Below are 19,198 nucleotides of genomic sequence, written 5' to 3' on the forward strand. Positions count from 1 at the left end.
GTGATTTCTCGCTTTCTGTCTCTATGTCTCTCTCTGTCTGTCTGGCGAGCGCACGCACCCTACAGTGAAAATCTCTCAAAAAAAAAAAAAAAAATGTGGCTCCCTACTATTTGAGCCACTGCTGGGCCAAGGAGGATCTTTTTTAGTAACCCAATACCTTTTGTCTAGATTGGAGACCAGTAGATACCTATTTTTATAACATTCCAAACACAATCACCACCTTTAAAATATGGCATTGACCAATATACTTACTTGTCCTTCTAACATCTCTCTTGGCAGTCCTGTCCTCTCCTGTTCTGAGCTGTTAGTTCTTCGTATAGAAAGGCTGTGTGATTTGCGTTTTTGTTTTGCTTGGCGAGCAGTTGAACAACTTCCGCTTTCTGTGGGCATTACTTCTAGAAAGTAATATCCTGGTCACTCCTGCAATAAGCTAAACAACAACAGGAAAGAACCAAATATTTCATTTCTGATACAGCAAATAGTAATAAAGGAAAAACATCAATAGTACATAAAGGAATTCTTTTCCTTAATCACAACTTTTCTAACTATAGTTAATATTTATTGTACAATTCAAAACATAACCAACTAGAGTATTTGGGGTAAAGAGTATGGCCTTTGTTAAAAAGGTAAATTTAATAAAATTTCATTAACATGGTTATAACTCAATTAGTAAAGAGGGCTTAATATTAAACTTTCTCTTAATTTTCCCCAGGCTCAATCTACTCTCCAGAAAGAACCAGTTTTAAATGTGCAGCCTATAGATTCTAATGTATTGTTGTCCAAGAGGAAAATACAAGCCACATACATAATTATAAATTTTCTAGTAGCCACATTAAGGTAAAAATAGGTGACTTTACTTCTAATGATTTGCTTAACCTAATGTGTATAAAACATTTTATGCAAGAGAGCACCAGAAATTTTATAGACAAGTGGAATTAAAGTACAAGTTTATTTTTCATAAAAAAAAAATCGTGAAATCCAAGCATAATATTTAAAGGATTTAGTTTATTTATTATTATTATTTTAATTTGCTATAGGGCATGTGTGCTCACCAGAGAAAGAGAGAGATAAGAAAGAAAGCAAGCTGCCACATCTGGGACTCGAACTATGGTCAGTCATATGGCAGTCCAGTGCCTTAATCACCACACCACCTGTTCCCCCCATACATAATATTTTAAAGTATATATTTTCCATGGATTTTCTGAAGACCCTTTATAGTCAATATAAGAAACATTAGTGAGATATTTTACAGTTTCTATGACTACCTCTTCAAAATTTTGTCCATTTTACATTCACAGCATACCTCAATTTAAGCCAGCCACATGTGATTAAGTTATTGAAATCTCCAAATGATTTAAATATGATTTACACACTTTGGACATTTCTGACTCATTTCCTGCTATTATCTGTTCCTCTTCCCACTATATTTTATCACTGTATGAGCTGACATAATTTTCAGTAATATACTTACGAATTGTATATTCTTTAAGTACTGACTTACTGATTTTGAACATTACCTACTGATTTTCTGCCATTATAGAGCTCTCCCTCCAGATACAATCCTATCATTATGTCAGTTCACATGAATGCTGAGGAGTAAGACTGTGCCTCACTGTAACAGAATGCCTCTCCCAACCCCAAGGTTTTATAAGGAAAAAACAGGACATACCCATAACCTCTAAGAAACCAATATGTCAAAAATAATTGGTTTAGAAAAACAAACAAACAAAAAATTGGCTTTAATCTCAAAGGGGATAAGTTCTACTAAATGAATATGTCAACATGATAGGAAAATACATTGACCTTTATAATAATCATAAGGACTATGTAAACATGCAAATTCAATTAGGCAGTTAAAACTGTCACACAGCAACTGCATAAAAGTCTATACTGCAAGGCAAGACCTCATTTCCAGTGTGACCAGCTTCCTCTTTACTATTCTGAGCTCAGACAGGACCGGATGTGGACAGAATCACCAATATATATTCTGTTCCTTCTTTTTTTTTTTTTTTTTTGGAGAGGTTTTCGCTATAGGGCACATGCGCTCGCCAGACAGAGAGACAGAAAGCGAGAAATCACCCCCCAGGGGGTAATGGTCACGCCGCAATCCCTTCGCCTCCATTCTCCTCTCTGGATCTTGGACACGCATGCACACGTGCCCGGCGTGAGTTTTAAGCCACCGGGTCCGGGACGTGAACCTTGGTCGACTATGTGGGAGTCCAGCAACATAGCCATTACACTAACTGCTAGTCCCCTGTATTCTGTTCCTTCTAAATGGCTCTCATTCACATAATAATCATGACGCCTTCATATTTTGTTACAAAACTATTTACCACAGTATTTTAAGATCACTGTGTTTTGGGGCTGGCAGGTGGCATGGTGGTTAAAAGCTCTGGATTCACCCAGGATCATCTTTTTTCAACATTTAAAAATAACTGCAGATTCACAGGAAATTGCAAAAATAGTAGAGAGAAATCTCATATTCCCTAATCTTATACAATGGCACAATTTGCTAATTTTGTTAAACAAGCAAATTGACATTAGTAAAATGTGTATGTATAGTTGTCACTTTGTTACATAAATTCCGATAAATATCACCATAATCAAGATAGGAACTTTCCTACCATCATAAATATCATGTTCTGCTACCCACAACAGTCACCCCAATACTCTTCCCCTACCCACAACAGTCACCCCAATACTCTTCCCCAGTACCATCCCTAACTCTTGATAACCATCATTTTGTATATCAACCCTCTAATTTTGTCATTTAGACTATTACATAAATGAGATCAGAGTATATGCCCTTTGGGGATTTCCCCCTTCACCTTAATGTTTGAAATTCATCCAACTTGCTGTACCTATCAATAATTATTTCCTTTCTATTGCTAAGTAATATCCACACTATGGATGTTTTTTTTTCTTTTTATTTAAATTTATTTATTTACATTCATTTACTAAACATCATTACAACATACAAAATGAGCTTTCCCATCCAGAATACACTGTATATTGGCTCAATCAAGCACATCAACATACATGTTATCGTCAACAAATAATTTTCCATTTCTTGTTTCCTGTATACTTTGCTTTTTTTTTTTTTTTGCCATCCTTGATTCCCTATCTCTCACCCTCTGCCGTGTCCCACCCTCCTCCCACACTGTCTCTGGTATCCATGGTTGCTTTCTATGCCCTTTTCCCCCCATTTTATTGATTCGCCAGTGAACTTAATCTAAATATTTCCAATAGCAAGAGCAGCTGCTATATACATATCCACGAACATAAGTCTGACTTTAGGCATAAACCTCAGTGAGTAGAATGAATATACTATAAAGTAACACCTAGCTGGGGCTATACAGCTTACTGCAATCATCAAATATGCATTGTTTTTAATTTCAAAAGAAACAGTTTTCATGTTTTTTTTCCCTCCTGAAACTTTTTTTAATTAATTAATTTACGTTCATTGCCTAAGCATCATCACAGCATACAAAATGTGGTTTCCCATCCAGCATATACTGCGTAGTGGCTTAATCATGCATGTCATCATCAATAATTTTCCATTTCTAGTTTTATATATTTATATATATTTACTCCTATGTCTGACTCTCTGCCTTTTCCCACTCTCTTCTCACACTATGTCTGGTGTCTACAGCTGAATTCCATTCCTTTTCCTCACACAATTTCTTAAATAATCTAACTACTTTCAATAGCAAGTTCAGCTGATAATTTCAAGAAAAGCAGTTTTGAATTGGTAAGGAAATGTGCTTAAAACTTAAAGCCTGGAAACAGGTTAGTATTCTGTTCAAATAGTAGGTAAATGAACCTATTGACAGCTCAAGACAGGACAAAAACTCTTAAAACCGGACAACAAAGCCTAGAAGAAAAGCAGCAATATTTTAGTCAAGAGTCACAGAATGCTATTTCACCAGTTCAGTCTCATGTACTTTATTTTCTGTTGTGTGGTTCAATCTCCCCAATTGAATTCTGGGATATACTATTCAACTCCAGACTTATCCCTATGATTAAGTTGGCCATTATCTTAGTTTTTGAACTCTTATTTCTGTGTGTCTGCATTTAACTTTCCTGACATAGCACACCCTTGATAACTTCTTGGAGATCTGGTCTGGTGCTAGTAAATTCTTTCAGGTTTTGTTTATATGAGAATGTTCTTGTCTTTTCTTCCCATATGAAGGATAATCTTGCCGGGTACAGTATTCTTGGTTGAAATTGCTTTTCCCTTAATGCTTTGAATATATTTTCCCATTCTTTCCTCACTTGCATTGTTTCCTATGAGAGGTCTGCTATTAGTCTGATGGGATATCCTTTGTAGGTATCTTGCCATTTCTCTCTTGCCAAGCTTAGTATCTTGTCTTTGTCTGTGGTTTTGGTCAGTCTGACTATAATGTGTCTTGGAGAAGATCTTCTTGGGTTGATTCTATCTGGGGTTCTTTGTATTTCTTGGGACTGGATCTTTGAGTGCCTCTCTAGGTTTAGAAAGTTTTCTTACAGGATTTCATGGAATAGATTATCAATGCCCTTATGAGTCTCTTCGCCTTCTGGGATGCCAATTATCCAGATGTTTGGACATTTGATGGTATCTAGTACTTCTGGTATATTATACTCAAATTTTGGGGCAATTTTCTCAGTCTTCATGGTGGATTTTTCTAGGCCAGCAATTTTCTCTTCTACATCTGAGATTCTATTTTCTGTCTAATCAAGCCTGCTTTTAATACTTTCAAGGGAGATTTTGACTTCCTGTATTATAGTCTTCATCTCTAACAGTTCCACTTGATTCTTCTGTAAAGTGTGTAATCCCTTTCAGATCTTGCCAGACTTTCCTCACCTCCTGGAACTTGTCAGCTTCTTTCTCCTTTCTCTTCTGTAGTTCATTGTCTCTCTTCTCTTCCATCTCTGTTAGCTTCACCATTATGAATGTCCTAAATTATTTATCAGACATTTCCATGATTTCCATTGAACTGTCTGCGGATGAAGAGGAGTTATTCTTTTCCCTTGGAGGAGAGGTATTTTCTTGCTTTCTGATAGTTCTTGTGACCCTGTGGTGATTTCTAGTCATCCGATAGATGGTGTGTTTCTTCCCACACCTGAAGTTCAATCTGACCATCCAGGAGCATGCGGAAAAAGAAATATATAGAGAGAAACAACAGCAACAAAAACAACCAAGAAACAGAGGAAAAGAGAAGGAAAAAACTGAAAACTAAAAAAAAAAAATTTTTTTTTAAAAGGAAAAATTAGAAAACCACCCAGTGCAGAAATCACTAGTTCTCAGGAGCCATGAAGGTATCTTCTGAAGTCCTGCTCCCTTGCCTCTCCTAATTTGGGAGGGGGAGAGGGGATTATTAACAAGATAAAGGGAAGGGAAGGGCTGAAAGCCAAGAAAATGCTTTACCTTAAAAAAATTACAAAAAATTAGAAGACTGAGACAGAGGTAGAGAAAAACAGAGACAGAGAGAGACAGGAGGCTTGAAAGTCTTCCTATCACTAGAGTTTGTGGTCTGGAGGCTGAATTATCAGTGGAAAAATCTTCATTTCACTTATTTCCCTAAAATCACTATTTCTCAGGAACCATGAAGGTGTTTCTGAAGTCCTGCTCCCTTGCCTCTCCACTCGAGTTTGTGGTCTGGAGGCTGAATTAGCAGTGGAAAATCTTCATTTTGCTTATTCCCCTGAAATCACTAGTTCTCAGGAGCCATGAAGGTGTCTTCTCAGCAATTTCTCTTTTTTTAAACTATGAAAATTGCTGAGTGGTATGAGTTAGTGAACTCAGGCTCCAGGCTTTGGTTCAGTAACTCTGGCAGCATGACCAAAGCTCCACACTATGGATGTTTAACCATAAATTTGCTGAACCATTCTCCTATTCTCTCAAAAAAAAAAAAAAAAAAAAAAAAAAGGTAGTTGTTTCCATTTTTGCCATACATGATATACAGATTTTAGCATTAACGAAAGTTTTCATCTCTTTTGGATGAAAGCGTAGAAGAAAGAGTACTCAGTCTGCAGGTAATGTATGTTTTAAATTTGTTTGTTTTTTAATCCCGAGGTATAAGACTGATCCTTTAGAGCAGCTGCTAAGCTCTGTGTATGGGGAGCCAGATCACACATAGCCAACTGTGGTTCAAAATCCAGCCTTCCAGGAGCTGGAAAAACAAGTCAAGCATGTGTCCATGCATACCCAAAATTGTGATGGGATGGAGAAGCAGAGGAAAAAGGATTGCAGTTTGACCATAGCCCACCGGGTGGTGCTTTCTCTCTATCTATATCTCTGGTGAGTATAGTGCTTTCTAGCAATTAAAAATTAAAAAAAAAATAAAATCTTAAGGTGTAAATCACATTCCAATCAGCATTTGATCTTACCATTGTTTCTAAATTTAGCTGTTCTGATATGCATATAATAGCAATTGTGGTCTTAATTTGCATTTGTCTGACAGCTAGTGATACTGAATATATCTATCTGTTCATGCCTTTTGCCAATTTTCCAGTTGGACTGTTTGAGTTTTTTAAGAATTATTTTATTTAACTTTATTTATTTATTTATTTTAATTTGACCAGAGAGGGAAGAATGAGAGAGAGAGAGAAAGAGAGAGAGAAGTAAAGTGAGAAAGCAAGCCTCTAGATATGGGACTTGAACCATAGTTGGCCATATGGGAGTCCAACACCCTTAGCTACCACTCCACTTGCTGGCCCCCAGACTATTTATTACTGAGTTTTTAAGAGTTCTTTATATATATACTATGGAATGGATTATTTGTCACATATGTGGGTTACAAATTTACTTCACCTACTGTCTTGTCTTTACACCCCAACAGAAACTGGTTCTAGAGTTTCTTATTTTTATAATATCTTTAATTTTTTTTTTGAGAGGCTTTTTTTTTTTTTTCACTATAGGGCACGTGCACTTGCCAGACAGACAGAGAGAGACATAGAGACAGAAAGCGAGAAATCACCCCCTAGAGGGGATGGTCACGCCGTAATCCCTTCTCCTCCATTCTCCTCTCGGGATCTTGGGCACGCACGCACACGCGCCCGGTGTGAGTTTTAAGCCACCGGGTCCAGGACGCGAACTGCGGTCGAGTATGTGGGAGTCCAGCGACATAGCCATTACGCTAACTGCTGGTTCCCAATATCTTTACATTTTTTCCTGCTGTTAATCTGTCAAAATTTTTTCCTGCAACTTTGTTGTAATTTTACTTTTGTCTCTGCAATCACATTCTCTACCTTTTCTCTAGCAGTCTGCACTAGGCCTATGAAGTTTTAGCCTCACCTCCATATGAAGTCCTCCATGGAGGGAAGTCCTAGAACTGAAATATCTTTATTTTTTTTAGTTTAAGATTTAATATATTAATTATTATTATTTTCCAGTTTGATCAAAGAGAGACACAGAGAGAGAGAGAGAGAGAGAAAGTGAGAAAGCAATCCACCAGGTCTGGGACTTGAATCACCATTGGCCATGTGGAAGTCCCCCCAACCTTTTTCTTTTAAGAGAGATATTTGCTATAGGGCATGTGAGCTCACCAGAGACAGAAAGTAAGAAATCGCCCCTGGGGGATTGGCTTCGCAACAATCCCTCCCCCTCTATTCTGCTCTCAGGATTTTGGGCTCACATGCATACATGCCTGGACTGTTTTAAGTCACCGAGTCTGGGACTCCAACCATGGCCAACTTCTTGGGAGTCCAGTAATGTAACCATTACACCATCTGCTGGTCCCAAACTCAAATATGTTAAGGCAACAGAAACGCCCATCTTAACCGCGGGCCATGGGTCAGTATTAGCAAAAATAATTAAATCTTTGATTCAATAACAAGTTTAGGGGTTTTCAGGTTGGTATCATTGAAAGGAGACAAAGAAGAGTCAAGTGTTTGTAAAAGACATATTCAAATGATATACCATGGAATCTAATCTAGAGAAGAAGGGAAGTAAAAACAAAGTTAATTAAGAGATTCTAGAAGAAAGTCAATGGATTGGCAGGTCTACTTGAGATGGAGGGACACTGTGAAGGGTTGCTGTGAGGTTTAAGTGGATCTGTAAATATCAGTCAATAATCCTACCAACACTGCTGAAGTAAGAGTTCCCAATTCTAATTCATAACCTGTTAAAATTTAACAGGCTAAAACACTTAGTAAGTTAATCACAAGACTATAAAGACAGTACTTTTTCACTCTAAAAATAAGCTACTTTAAGCACTATGCACTATTTCACCTAAATATAAACTAAAACTAAAACCTGAAATTCAAAACATAAATGTATTTTCTATCAAAATATTCTTATGTATCCAATATTACAGAACAGATCCCCACATTAAACAGAAGAACTTTACATAAAAAAAAACTTCCTAATTTTCTATAAATATTATTTTCAATAAACTATAATCATCTCCTCTAAAAATCCATCCTCTCTACCCTATCACTCAAATAAATGAGTTTAATGTATCTCCTTAACTATCCTATGGTCTGCTCAACTTATCTGCTTCTATGAAAAGCTGCCAATACATATTATCCCCCTATTGTTTGTAAGCAAGATAGACATGATATGCATACAGCTTTCATAAACAACAGTGCTCTGCACATAGCAGGCACTCACCAATATTTTAACGGATTAATAAATCTATTATATAAACATGTTCGTCTTAACAATCTCAATGTCCCACTTCTGCAATATTGTAATATTACATATTATCAGTCAACACTTAGCTTTCTGCCTTTTTTAAAATGGCTTTTTAATATTTCCAATATTATTTAAAGTATAACTAGATAAATAATCATTTTTTGAATGCACACAATTTAAGTAAAGCAGATAACCATAATGGTTTTAAAAAGCAAATCAACAAATTACTATATGCTTTCATTTGAAACAAAAATATATAAAGCATTACTATTTCATACCCACTGGGATTTTCTTTTTTTTTTTTCTTTTTTGAAGAGGTTTTTGCTATAGGGCGCCATGTGCTCACCAGACAGAGACAGAGATAGAGAGACAGAAAGCAAGAAATCACCCCCCAGGAAGGATGATCACACCGCAATCCCTTCTCCTCCATTCTCCTCTCGGGATCTTGGGCACACATGCACACGTGCCCAGCATGAGTTTAAGCCACCAGGTCTGGAACTTGAACCGCGGTCGAGGTCGACTCCATGGGAGCCCAGCAACCCAGCCATTACGCTAACTGCTGGTCCCCCCAACGGAATTTTAAGCATTTTTTTCTCAGTAAGAGAAAAACACTTGCTTGAATGATTCATTTATAAATGTTAATTATATATAAAAGCATGGTTAAAGGCTATAATTTGCATGTGTATTAAAAAGTAGAAAATGTGACAATGTCCACAAGAAGTTCAATTGAGTTTTTAGTAACAGTAGTCACTACTGTTACAATTGTTACTACTGTTAGTAACAGTAATAGCACACCAGTAAGTGAATTCCTAGGGGACTAAAATGCCAAATTCAACTTCTGACCAATATCGAAGGGGAAAAACATGGTTTCTACAGGAAGCCACAGAAATCCGACATCAGCATTAATCTGCTTAAAATGTTCTGTCATTGGCCACAGTGGTATACGTGAGAGGTGCAGCTGCCCAATGCTCCAGTCATATGGGAAGGCCTGGGGTTCAGTTCCTGCATCACCCTGAACGTGCCAGGCATACCCCAGATCCTGGCAGGCTAGAAGGCTGGAGTGGACAAATTCCAGTATGACAGGACCTACCTGGGCCGGTTTCTCTCTCTCTTAGGAAAAAAAAAAAAATAGATCTTTTAAAAAAAGATAAAAGAAAAGTTTTAGGCCAGCCCCTTAGCACAGCAGTTAGGAGCCAAGCAGAAGAAGCTGGATCCCACCTGGCTGACTCTGTTGGCTTGAAAAAACACACCAGACATATGATGACAGGATGGAGAATTGGAGGAAAAAGAACTGTACCATGACCAGCCCTGATGAGAAGAGCTTTCTCTTTCTCAAATACTCTGTTACTGATAAGTTGGTAATGCATGTCTTTTTTTTTTTTTGGAGAGGCTTTTTCCACTATAGAGTGCGTGTGCTAGCCAGAAAGACAGAGAGAGACAGAGACAGAAAGGGAGAAATCACCTCCCAGGGGGGATGGCACATTGCAATCCCTCCTCCTCCATTCTCTTCTCGGGATCTTGGGCACGCACCCACAAGCGCCCGGAGTGAGTTTAAGCCACTGGGTCCAGGACTCGAACCACAGTCGACTACATGGGAGTCCAGCCAACTGGTTATGCTAACTGCTGGTCCCGGTAATGCATGCTTACTAATAATAGTTCAGTAGATGACACTGAACTGAAAGACTATGAATTGGGTAAATAACAATCAAGATCTTTTAAAGATTTCAGTATCTGAGAGAGTAAGTTCAAATCAAGAAAAAATATTAAATTAAATAAACGTAAAATATCTTCCCTAAAAAAATCAAGACAGGATAATTTTTTAAAACTCTTAGTATCACCTCCTGGAAAATGACAGGATTTCATCCCACTGGCAATCACAAAATAAGGAAACAATCTAATGCAGCTACCAAAAAGAAGTACTAAAAGAGATTTAGAAAAGAGAAAGGAAACATATTTACTAAACATAGGTATCCAGCACTTTGCAGTAATATTTAACACACATAACCGCCTTTCCAACATTATAGGAAACAGATTCAGACGTTCTTTGCCCAAGCTCACACTGCTGTGATTAGACGTGGCCAGTGTCCACCACTACTCAGTGTCCTGGAGATAAGTATTAACAGAAAGGCAACATTCAAAACAAGAGGATAGGAGAGCAGCTCCATCTATTCCACTTTGGTCTACCTGTATTTAGTCTGTTTAAGTTTGGAGATCACATTTCAAAATGAAATAGGAATGACTAGAGTTTGATCAGGAAGGTAACCAAAACAGCAGGGAGGTGGAAAGAAGGAAGTTCTCAAGAAGAGGAGGAAAGATCCTCGAGGTGCGTAATCACTGTCGAGCTAGCTTACTTACTCAGAGGTAAATAATTAAATACTTTTAAGGTCATAACTTATAGGCCAACATATTGAATTTAAGAGAAAACCATTTGAACTTCAGTAATAAAACTTCCAAGCAATCAGCACATCACGGAGGCTGAGGTTTGAAGTTGGATGATAAATCTCTGCAAACCAAGGTCCCTGCATGCACCGTTGCATGTATACGGATGTGCTGCCGTTGTGCCGCTTGGTGTTTTCGGTGAATAGCTCTTATCACAGGGGAGGGGAGGAGGAGGAGGAGGGAATCTTCAGAGTGGACAGGCTCCGTGCTCCGCTAACACCTCAGCACCACTGCCCACTGCCCACCGCCCACCGCCCACAAGGCTCACCTCCCTGATGCTCAGGCGATCCCCACTTGTGTATGCATCTAAGACCAGGTTCTGAGGAAGCCCCCCGAGCGCGTTCCCACGACACAGGCACTGGGGCCTGGGAGGCCCGGAGGACGGAGAAGTGCGGGCCCGAACCCTCCACCTCCCCACGAGCCGCCCCAAAGCTTCAATTCCCCCACGTTCGGACCCCTCTCTCCTTCCCGCGACCCTCTGCACTCTGACCCCGTCCTTCTTCCTGCGCCCCAACTCCTTCTCCTCTCCAGGTCCTGCATCTCCCTGCACCCTCCTCTTCCCGGCGCCCGGACTCGCACCCTCCGGCGCCGGAAAGGACGCGGCATTCGGCAGCATTCCGCACGGTCGCGCTCACCTGTCACGCCGCCGCCCGGTGCCAGCCGGGTCGCGCTCAGCCCGCCGTCCCCACGACGCGGCGTCCCAGACGCACCGGCCGACGCTGAGGACACCTGGCGCTTCCTCACTGACTCGACCCCACAACCCCAATTCTGCACGCCCGCACTTCCGGCGTTGCCGGAAGTCCCGCCCCCACGTCCGCTCACGTCTTGACGCCCCAGGCGGTGGCCTGGGAAAGGGCGAGCTCAACGCCTCCTAGCCGAGCGGCAGGGATCAACCGACTGCGGGCTCCGGTCAGGGCTCATCGGCCTGTACCTGACTGCCCGCTGTCCTTCGGAAGCCCTGTCTCCACGCTAAGCAAGGCGAGCCAGTATCCGCTGCAGACTGCGGAAGGTGCGCCAGCGCTGCCCGGCTCACTGGAGCGAGGGGAGCCGGCCAGGCTGATCTAGCTGACCCTCGCCCTCCTGGGAGAACCCATAGATTTCCCCTTGCTCTTGCCTTTAAAATAAAGCTCAAGATGCAGAATCGAGAAGCAGGGATATGTTTGTTGCACAAAGAACAATTTACTGAGGATCAAAACAGCACCTCCTCCCAAAAAAATGTGGAAAGAAACGTGAATTAATCCTGCACTAAGTACAATAATAAAAGCTTATCAATGAAAACACTCCTGTAAGGTGAACTTAAGGAAAACTAAGACTTCAACTCCCTTAGAAGAGCCATTTTCAAACTTTTGAAGGTTGTGACAAATATTCAAGTAATAATTTTACTTAGCACTAATATGCTGGGCAGGCAGGGTGGCTAGTGGAACACCTTGTAAACCACATAATATTCAACTAATTCACATTCTAATAGGTGGTTTTATTTGCAGCATAATGTCAGCAATTCAGATGGTAATGAAGATATTCTTAGTGGAAGTAATTTTCTAAAATGTACTTAGGATTCCACAAAGTCACTGAAATTAGTTGAATATGTAAGGAAATGTTGTAAAACCAAAGAAATCAAGGCTGTTGAAAGCCAGATACTTCGCACATTTGTAACTTGTTTAACTCTCAAACAGCCTAACACAGTAGAAGTTACTATGCTGAATTGTGTTTTGACTATACATGAGAAAATTACTTCTCAAGAGTTACGAAGCTACTGTGCAGCTGAGCAAAGACCAAAATCCAAGCTAACATCAAATCCCATGTCCTTTCCACTATAAACTGGCTAGATAGGGCTGCAGTAGCAAAATATCATCAGCTAGGTGGCTAAACAGATTTTTATTGTCTCACAGTAAATACCCAGAGGCTAGAAATCCAAGATAAATTGTTCCTAGCAGTTGTTCCTTTCTGAGAGCTGTGAGGGAGAACCCATTCCATGCCTCTCAGTTTATGTAGCTTCCCAGCAATCTTTGTAGTTCCCTGGTTTGTGGAGCAAAATTCCAGTCTTCATGTGGAGTTCTCCTGGTGTGCAAGTCTTGTCTTTTCACTTAGCATTCTTTTTATGAGGACATCATTAATATTAGATTAGAGCCTACCCTATTCCGCTATTACCTCATCCAAAATGATTACATCTGCAATAACTTTTATTTTTTCTAAACGAATTTATTTCCTTTTTCATGGAGGAGACAGACAGCACCCTCAGTTGGATCTTCATTCTGTGATCCACTCCCAGTCTCAGCCAGCCCAGATCACAGGCACCCTGTGTTCCCAGGAAGGCCTTGGGATGTGAACCTAGGATCTTCCCATGTGGGTGGGTCCAGCATTGTACTAGCTGACCCTGCAACAAAGGTTTTTCCATATAAAGTCACATTCTGGGATTGAGAACTTTGGTATATGAATTTGATAAAGTGCAGTGGAGTATTGGGAGACAGAGACACAATTCCACCCATAATACGCTATATCCTGAAATGACAGTCTGAATTAATGTTTTTAAAAGACACAAAACAAGGACCAGCAGATGGCATAATGGTTACATCGCTGGACTCCCAGGTAGTGGACCTGGACCCAGCAGCTTAAAACTCACATACCAGGCACATGTGTGCATGCCCAAAATCCCAAGAGGAGAATGGAGGAGAAGGGATTGCGGCATGGCCATCCCTGATGGGGAGTGATTTCTCACTTTCTGTCTCTCTGTCTCTCCAGCAAGCACATGCACCCTACAGCAAAAATCTCTCTCTTAAAAAAAAAAAATAATAAAAAGGGAAAAGAAGCCCAGATTATAAAAAAAGTTATAACTACAATCCTGGTATCCAATTACATACGCCCTCAAGGAGAAACTGCAGCAAGTACACATCCCACACAGTTCTTACTTGTCACTTGTCCAAGCAAAATATGTGTGATTTAATCTCATCAATAGAGGAAGAAAGCCGAATTTAGTAACATTCAACTTTGAGCATGGTTTAATGGGTAAATAAGGTTTTCTCACATTTGCTTGATCACTGATTATTTCATCTGTGCCTCAAACACCTGGACATTTATACTATGGTATTATAAGCTCATTGATATGTTGCTTCATAATCATTTCAAGTCATTTCATATATGTGTACATACCTGTCATATATTATGTTTTTATTTTCCCTGGAGGTACTCCATATTTAGTACTTCACAAAAGTCTCTGCTCAAATATCACCCACCACATTAGGGATGTTTTCCCCAAAAGTTTTTTTTTAAGAGAAATTTTTGCTATAAGGGCACATGTGCTTGCCAGAGAGACAGAGAAACAGAAAGCAAGAACTTACCCCCAGGGGGATGGCCACGCCACAATCTGTTGTTCTCCTCTCTTCTTCTCTTGGGATTTTTGGGCATACACACATACCTGACGTGAGTTTTAAGTCACCGGATCTATATGAAGGCCAATTTGAAAAGAGTATAGGGTCCTGCAGATTCCGTCTTTAAGAAAATTTAACTAAGGGCTGGCCCCATAGCCTGGTGGTTCATGGAGCTGGATCCAATATGGCTCAATGAGTGATTCAAATCCCAGCCTTAGCAGCTGGAAAAACACAAGAGACACGTGCGAGTGCCCCAAATCTCAACAGGATGAAGAAACGGAAGAGAAGGGATTGTGGCATGATCAGCCCCACTTGGGGGGGTGGGATGCTTTCTTCCTGTCCTTCTATCTCTCCAAGTCTCTCTGGCAAGTATACATACCCTCTGGCAATTAAAAGAAAAAAATTTAATTTAATGAAGACAATGAACATTTATCAGTTTTGAAACCAAAGTTGAAAGGACCTGACAAGTTGTGAGGAGTCCCTGTTAGGAGGGAGACCGTAACTATGAAGAATTAGAAAAATACAGAGTGAGTATGGTCCAGCAGGTAGTGTGGAGGTAAGGCACTGGATCTCACATGGTTCACTGTATGGTTTGAGTTCTGGACCCAGCAGTTTGAAAAACACACAGGGTGTGGGTGTGTGTATGCTCAAAATCCTGAGAAGAGAATGGAGGAGACAGGATTGCAACATGGTTATTCCCTCCAGGGCAGGGGGTGATTTCTCATTTTCCCTCTATCTCTGTCTCTCTCAATCTCTCTCCAGTGAGTGCATACACCCTTTAGAAAAACAAAACAAAATAAAAACAAGAACAAATATATAGAGTACATAAACCAGTTTGCAAAAATGAATTCCTGATAGGTCCCCAAAATGTTAGAGAATCCAGAACCATCTTCCATTTCCAACCTACAGAGGGAGGGCCCTGTTAAAGCTTCGACTGCAGGGCTATCATGAGTCTTACCTCCCTTACACCATTATACTTATTCTCTCTCTTAGAATTATGCTGTGGTTCAATAAAAACAAATGTGATAAATTAAAAGAGTCTTTGTCCACAGGATGAAAACAAGACATATATTTACAGACAGAAGTCTTCCTGATAACAGCTAATAAATAACAGTTTATATAAAGCAAGTACTGTATAATTTAGGCCAATGATTCTTGAAAGTCTGCCTCAGACTGGTTGGGGCTAGCTAACTATGAATCACCTGGTAGAACTTATTAAAAATTGGGAACCAGCAGTTAGCGTAATGGCTATGTCGCTGGACTCCCACGTAGTCGACTGCAGTTCGCGTCCTGGACCGGGTGGCTTAAAACTCACACCGGGCACGTGTGTGTGCGTGCCCAAGATCCCGAGAGGAGAATGAAGGAGAAGGGATTGCGGCATGACCATCCCCGCTGGGGGGTGATTTCTCACTTTCTGTCTCTCTGTCTCTCTCTGTCTGTCTGGTGAGCGCACGTGCCCTGTAGCAAAAACCTCTCAAAAAAAAAAAAAAAAAGAACTTATTAAAAATTCACAGTTCCAGGACCAGCAGTTGGCATAATGGCTATGTCACTGGTCTCCCATGTAATCGACCGCGGTTTGAGTCCCAGACCCGGTGGCTTAAATTCACGCCAGGTGTGTGTGTGTGTGTTTTTTTTTGTGTGTGTGTGTGTGTGTGTGTGTGTGTGTGTGTATACCCAAGATCCTGAGAGAATGGAGAAGGGATTGTGCATGGCCATCCCTGCTGGGGGGTGATGTCTTGCTTTCTGTCTCTGTCTTTCTGGCAAGCACTCTGGTGAGTGCACGCACCCTATAGCAAAAACCTCTCAAAATAAATAAATAAATAAAAATAATTCACAGTTCCCAGACTCCACTTCTGGAGATCCTGATTCCAGGTTAGGGCATCAGAGGAGCTTACACACAGTTGAATGATATCCTCAACACTACTACTAGTGTATTGGACTGAAGCAGTAATCCACACTTTGCAGTAATCAAAACAAAACAAAAAATATTAATATATTTTTCTTCTAATAAATAAAAAAAATAGTATAAGAAACATTTTTAAATGTAGCAAGTAATCTCCAAACATCAGCTTTACCATAAGTAGGATGGGATAACATTTAACACATAAGTTATTTTAATACTAATTGGGTTATTATAATAATAAATAGTTATTGCAACAATAAATTGGAACTATCTATTAGCACAGTATCTAACAGAAGCAAATTTAAAGCTGTAATATAAACAGTTGTAAAAACTGTTTAAAAAACTGGAACCATCGGGAACCAGCAGTTAGCGTAATGGCTATGCCGCTGGACTCCCACGTAGTCGACCGTGGTTCGCGTCCCGGACCCGGTGGCTTAAAACTCACGCCGGGCGCGTGTGCGTGCGTGCCCAAGATCCCGAGAGGAGAATGGAGGAGAAGGGATTGCGGCGTGGCCATCCCCCCTGGGGGGTGATTTCTCGCTTTCTGTCTCTATGTCTCTCTCTGTCTGTCTGGCGAGCGCACGCGCCCTACAGTGAAAATCTCTCAAAAAAAAAAAAAAAAAAAAACTGGAACCAGGGGCCAGCAGATGGTGTGGTGGTTAAGGGTGCTGGACTCCCACATGGCTGACCTTGGTTCGAGTCCCGAGCTGGTGGCTTGCTTTCTCACTCCATCTCTCTCTCTCCTGCTCACTCTGTCTCTCTCTGGTCAAATTAAAATAAATAAGATCAAGGGACCAGCAGTTAGCGTAATGGCTATGTCGCTGGACTCCCATGTAGTCGACTGCGGTTTGAGTCCTGGATCCGGTGGCTTAAACTCACGCAGGGTGTGTGTGCATGCGTGCCTAGGATCCCAAGAGGAAAATGGAGGAGAAAGGATTGTGGCGTGGCCATCCCCCCTGGGGGGTGATTTCCTGCTTTCTGTCTCTGTGTCTCTCTCTGTCTGTCTGGCGAGTGCACACGCCCTATAGCGAAAACCTCTCCAATAAATAAATAAATAAATAAAGTCAAATACAAAATTCTTAAAAAAAAAAATACTGGGGCCAGCAGTTGGTGTAATGGCTGTCACTGGACTCCCACGTAGTCAACTTCAGTTTGAGTCCTGGACCCAGTGGCTTAAACTCACTCTGGGCACATATGCATGTTTGCCCAAGATCTGGAGAGGAGAATGGAGAAAGGATTGAGGCGTGGCCATCTCCCCTGGGGAGGGGGTGTGATTTCTCACTTTCTATCTCTGATTTCTCTTTCTGGTGAGTGCACATGCCCTATAGCAAAAACCTCTCAAAAAACAAAAAAAAGTTTAAAAAACTTTCTAACCTCTCCCCTATTATAGATGAAGGAAATGAGGCCAGGAACACTAGTCTGTTATACTGTTAAACCCAGTTATAAGCAGCAAAGCTCAGTATCTTTGTCCATTTGTACTGTTATAATACACAGACTGAGTCATTAGTAAACAACAAATTCACTTTTCATAATTCTGAAGTCTGGCAAGTTCAAGACCAAAACAACCCAGGATTAGTGGGGAGGTGCTCAGTCGCTTTTTCTAAGATGGTACTATGTTCTGCATCCTCCTGGGGTGTAGTAGAGAGACAAACACTGCCTTCATATAGCAGAAGGGATGAAATGGGAAAAAAAAAAAGGCACATTCTACTACCTACCAGCCATTTTATGAGGTGAAGCACTTATGTTTTAATCACTTCCAAAAGCTCCCCCCAACTTAATACCAATACAATGGGGATTAAGTTTCAAAATTAAATTTGGAGGAGACACACATTTAAACCATAGCATCCAGATAAGAACTGAGGTCTTCTACATTCAGTGGGCTTTCCACTGTACCAGGAGTTCTCAAAAAGTGGTCCAAGGGCCTATGGGGAGCTCCTGAAAACTTCACAGGATGTCTGTAAAGTCAAAATTAATTTCATAATAATTAAATGTTAATTGCCTTTTTCACTCTCATTACCTTGAGTGTAGTGTGGAATTTTCCAGAGACTGTAGGATATGCAATGACATCATCTCTCTGAAGATCAATAGAATGTGTGCTTGTATATTATCATATTGCTCATTAGACTTTTTGTTTCATGAACATTCTTATTGTCCAAACACACATCTCCTTTAGCAGACTCCCTGCTTCCACATTCTGCTTAAGAAAAAGTGACTCCAGGTGATCATAGGTAATCCTGTTCCCACTTATACAATAGAATTTGACCAATTACAGCTATACAAGACAGCTTGCTATTCTCCTCCCCCTCATTTTATTTGTGACTTTTGCCTCTGAAATCTGTTAATTTAGGGTAACTAAAAATTTTGTGGTATCCCAGCAATCATTCTAACACTGGCCCAAATAAACTCTTTTGTCTTACCTGCTCTGCCCCAGCCTTCTTTTTTTAGGTAGATACTATCCAAATGCAGAAGGTCCCCCAATCTGCCTCTACTACAACCAGCTTCACTAAAAACACACATTCTGTAGTTGCAAAGCACTGTGGATATGTCACTGTTCTTTAAGGTAGACAAATTCTTATTGTAGACAAATTCTTCAGATTCCCAATAATGTAACCCGTGTATGCGTTTGTTGGAGCACAGTGAGTCTTCCACACTAATATATCAACAGTAATTTCTTGCTTTTTCTTAATTTCCGTTAAACCCAGTAAGGCATAGGCCCGGATCTACCCTCGAGAACGGGACTTAAGGACAGAACGCCAGGCTTCCTAGAGGCGGAGAACTCAACGCTTAGGCCTGTGTCCCGGCAACGCGAGTTTCGCGACGTCTGACGTCAGCACGCACCCACCGCAGCGCCTCCTGCCGATTGGTGCAGTGGGC

General features: G+C 40.6%; 1 protein-coding gene across 2 annotated transcripts in view; it reads right to left on the reverse strand.

Annotated features, from left to right (window-relative positions):
* Nucleotides 1–11,839, reverse strand: part of WDR37 (WD repeat domain 37) — a 75,548-nt gene extending 63,709 nt beyond the window's left edge. The window contains exons 1-2 of one of the 2 annotated variants that reach the window (XM_006141335.3): nt 11,692–11,839; nt 253–430 (exon numbers count right to left, since the gene is read on the reverse strand). In XM_006141335.3, the coding sequence (XP_006141397.1) occupies nt 253–390 (138 nt within the window). In that variant the 5' untranslated portion in view covers nt 391–430; nt 11,692–11,839. Of the gene's footprint in view, nt 1–252; nt 431–11,324; nt 11,346–11,691 lie in introns of those variants that run through there. The other variant, XM_006141336.3, reaches the window with a different exon arrangement.
* Between the last annotated feature and the right edge of the window lie 7,359 nt (nt 11,840–19,198).

The sequence above is a fragment of the Tupaia chinensis genome, unplaced genomic scaffold (assembly GCF_000334495.1).
Source record: "Tupaia chinensis unplaced genomic scaffold, TupChi_1.0 Scaffold000052_1, whole genome shotgun sequence".
Lineage (NCBI taxonomy): Eukaryota > Metazoa > Chordata > Mammalia > Scandentia > Tupaiidae > Tupaia > Tupaia belangeri.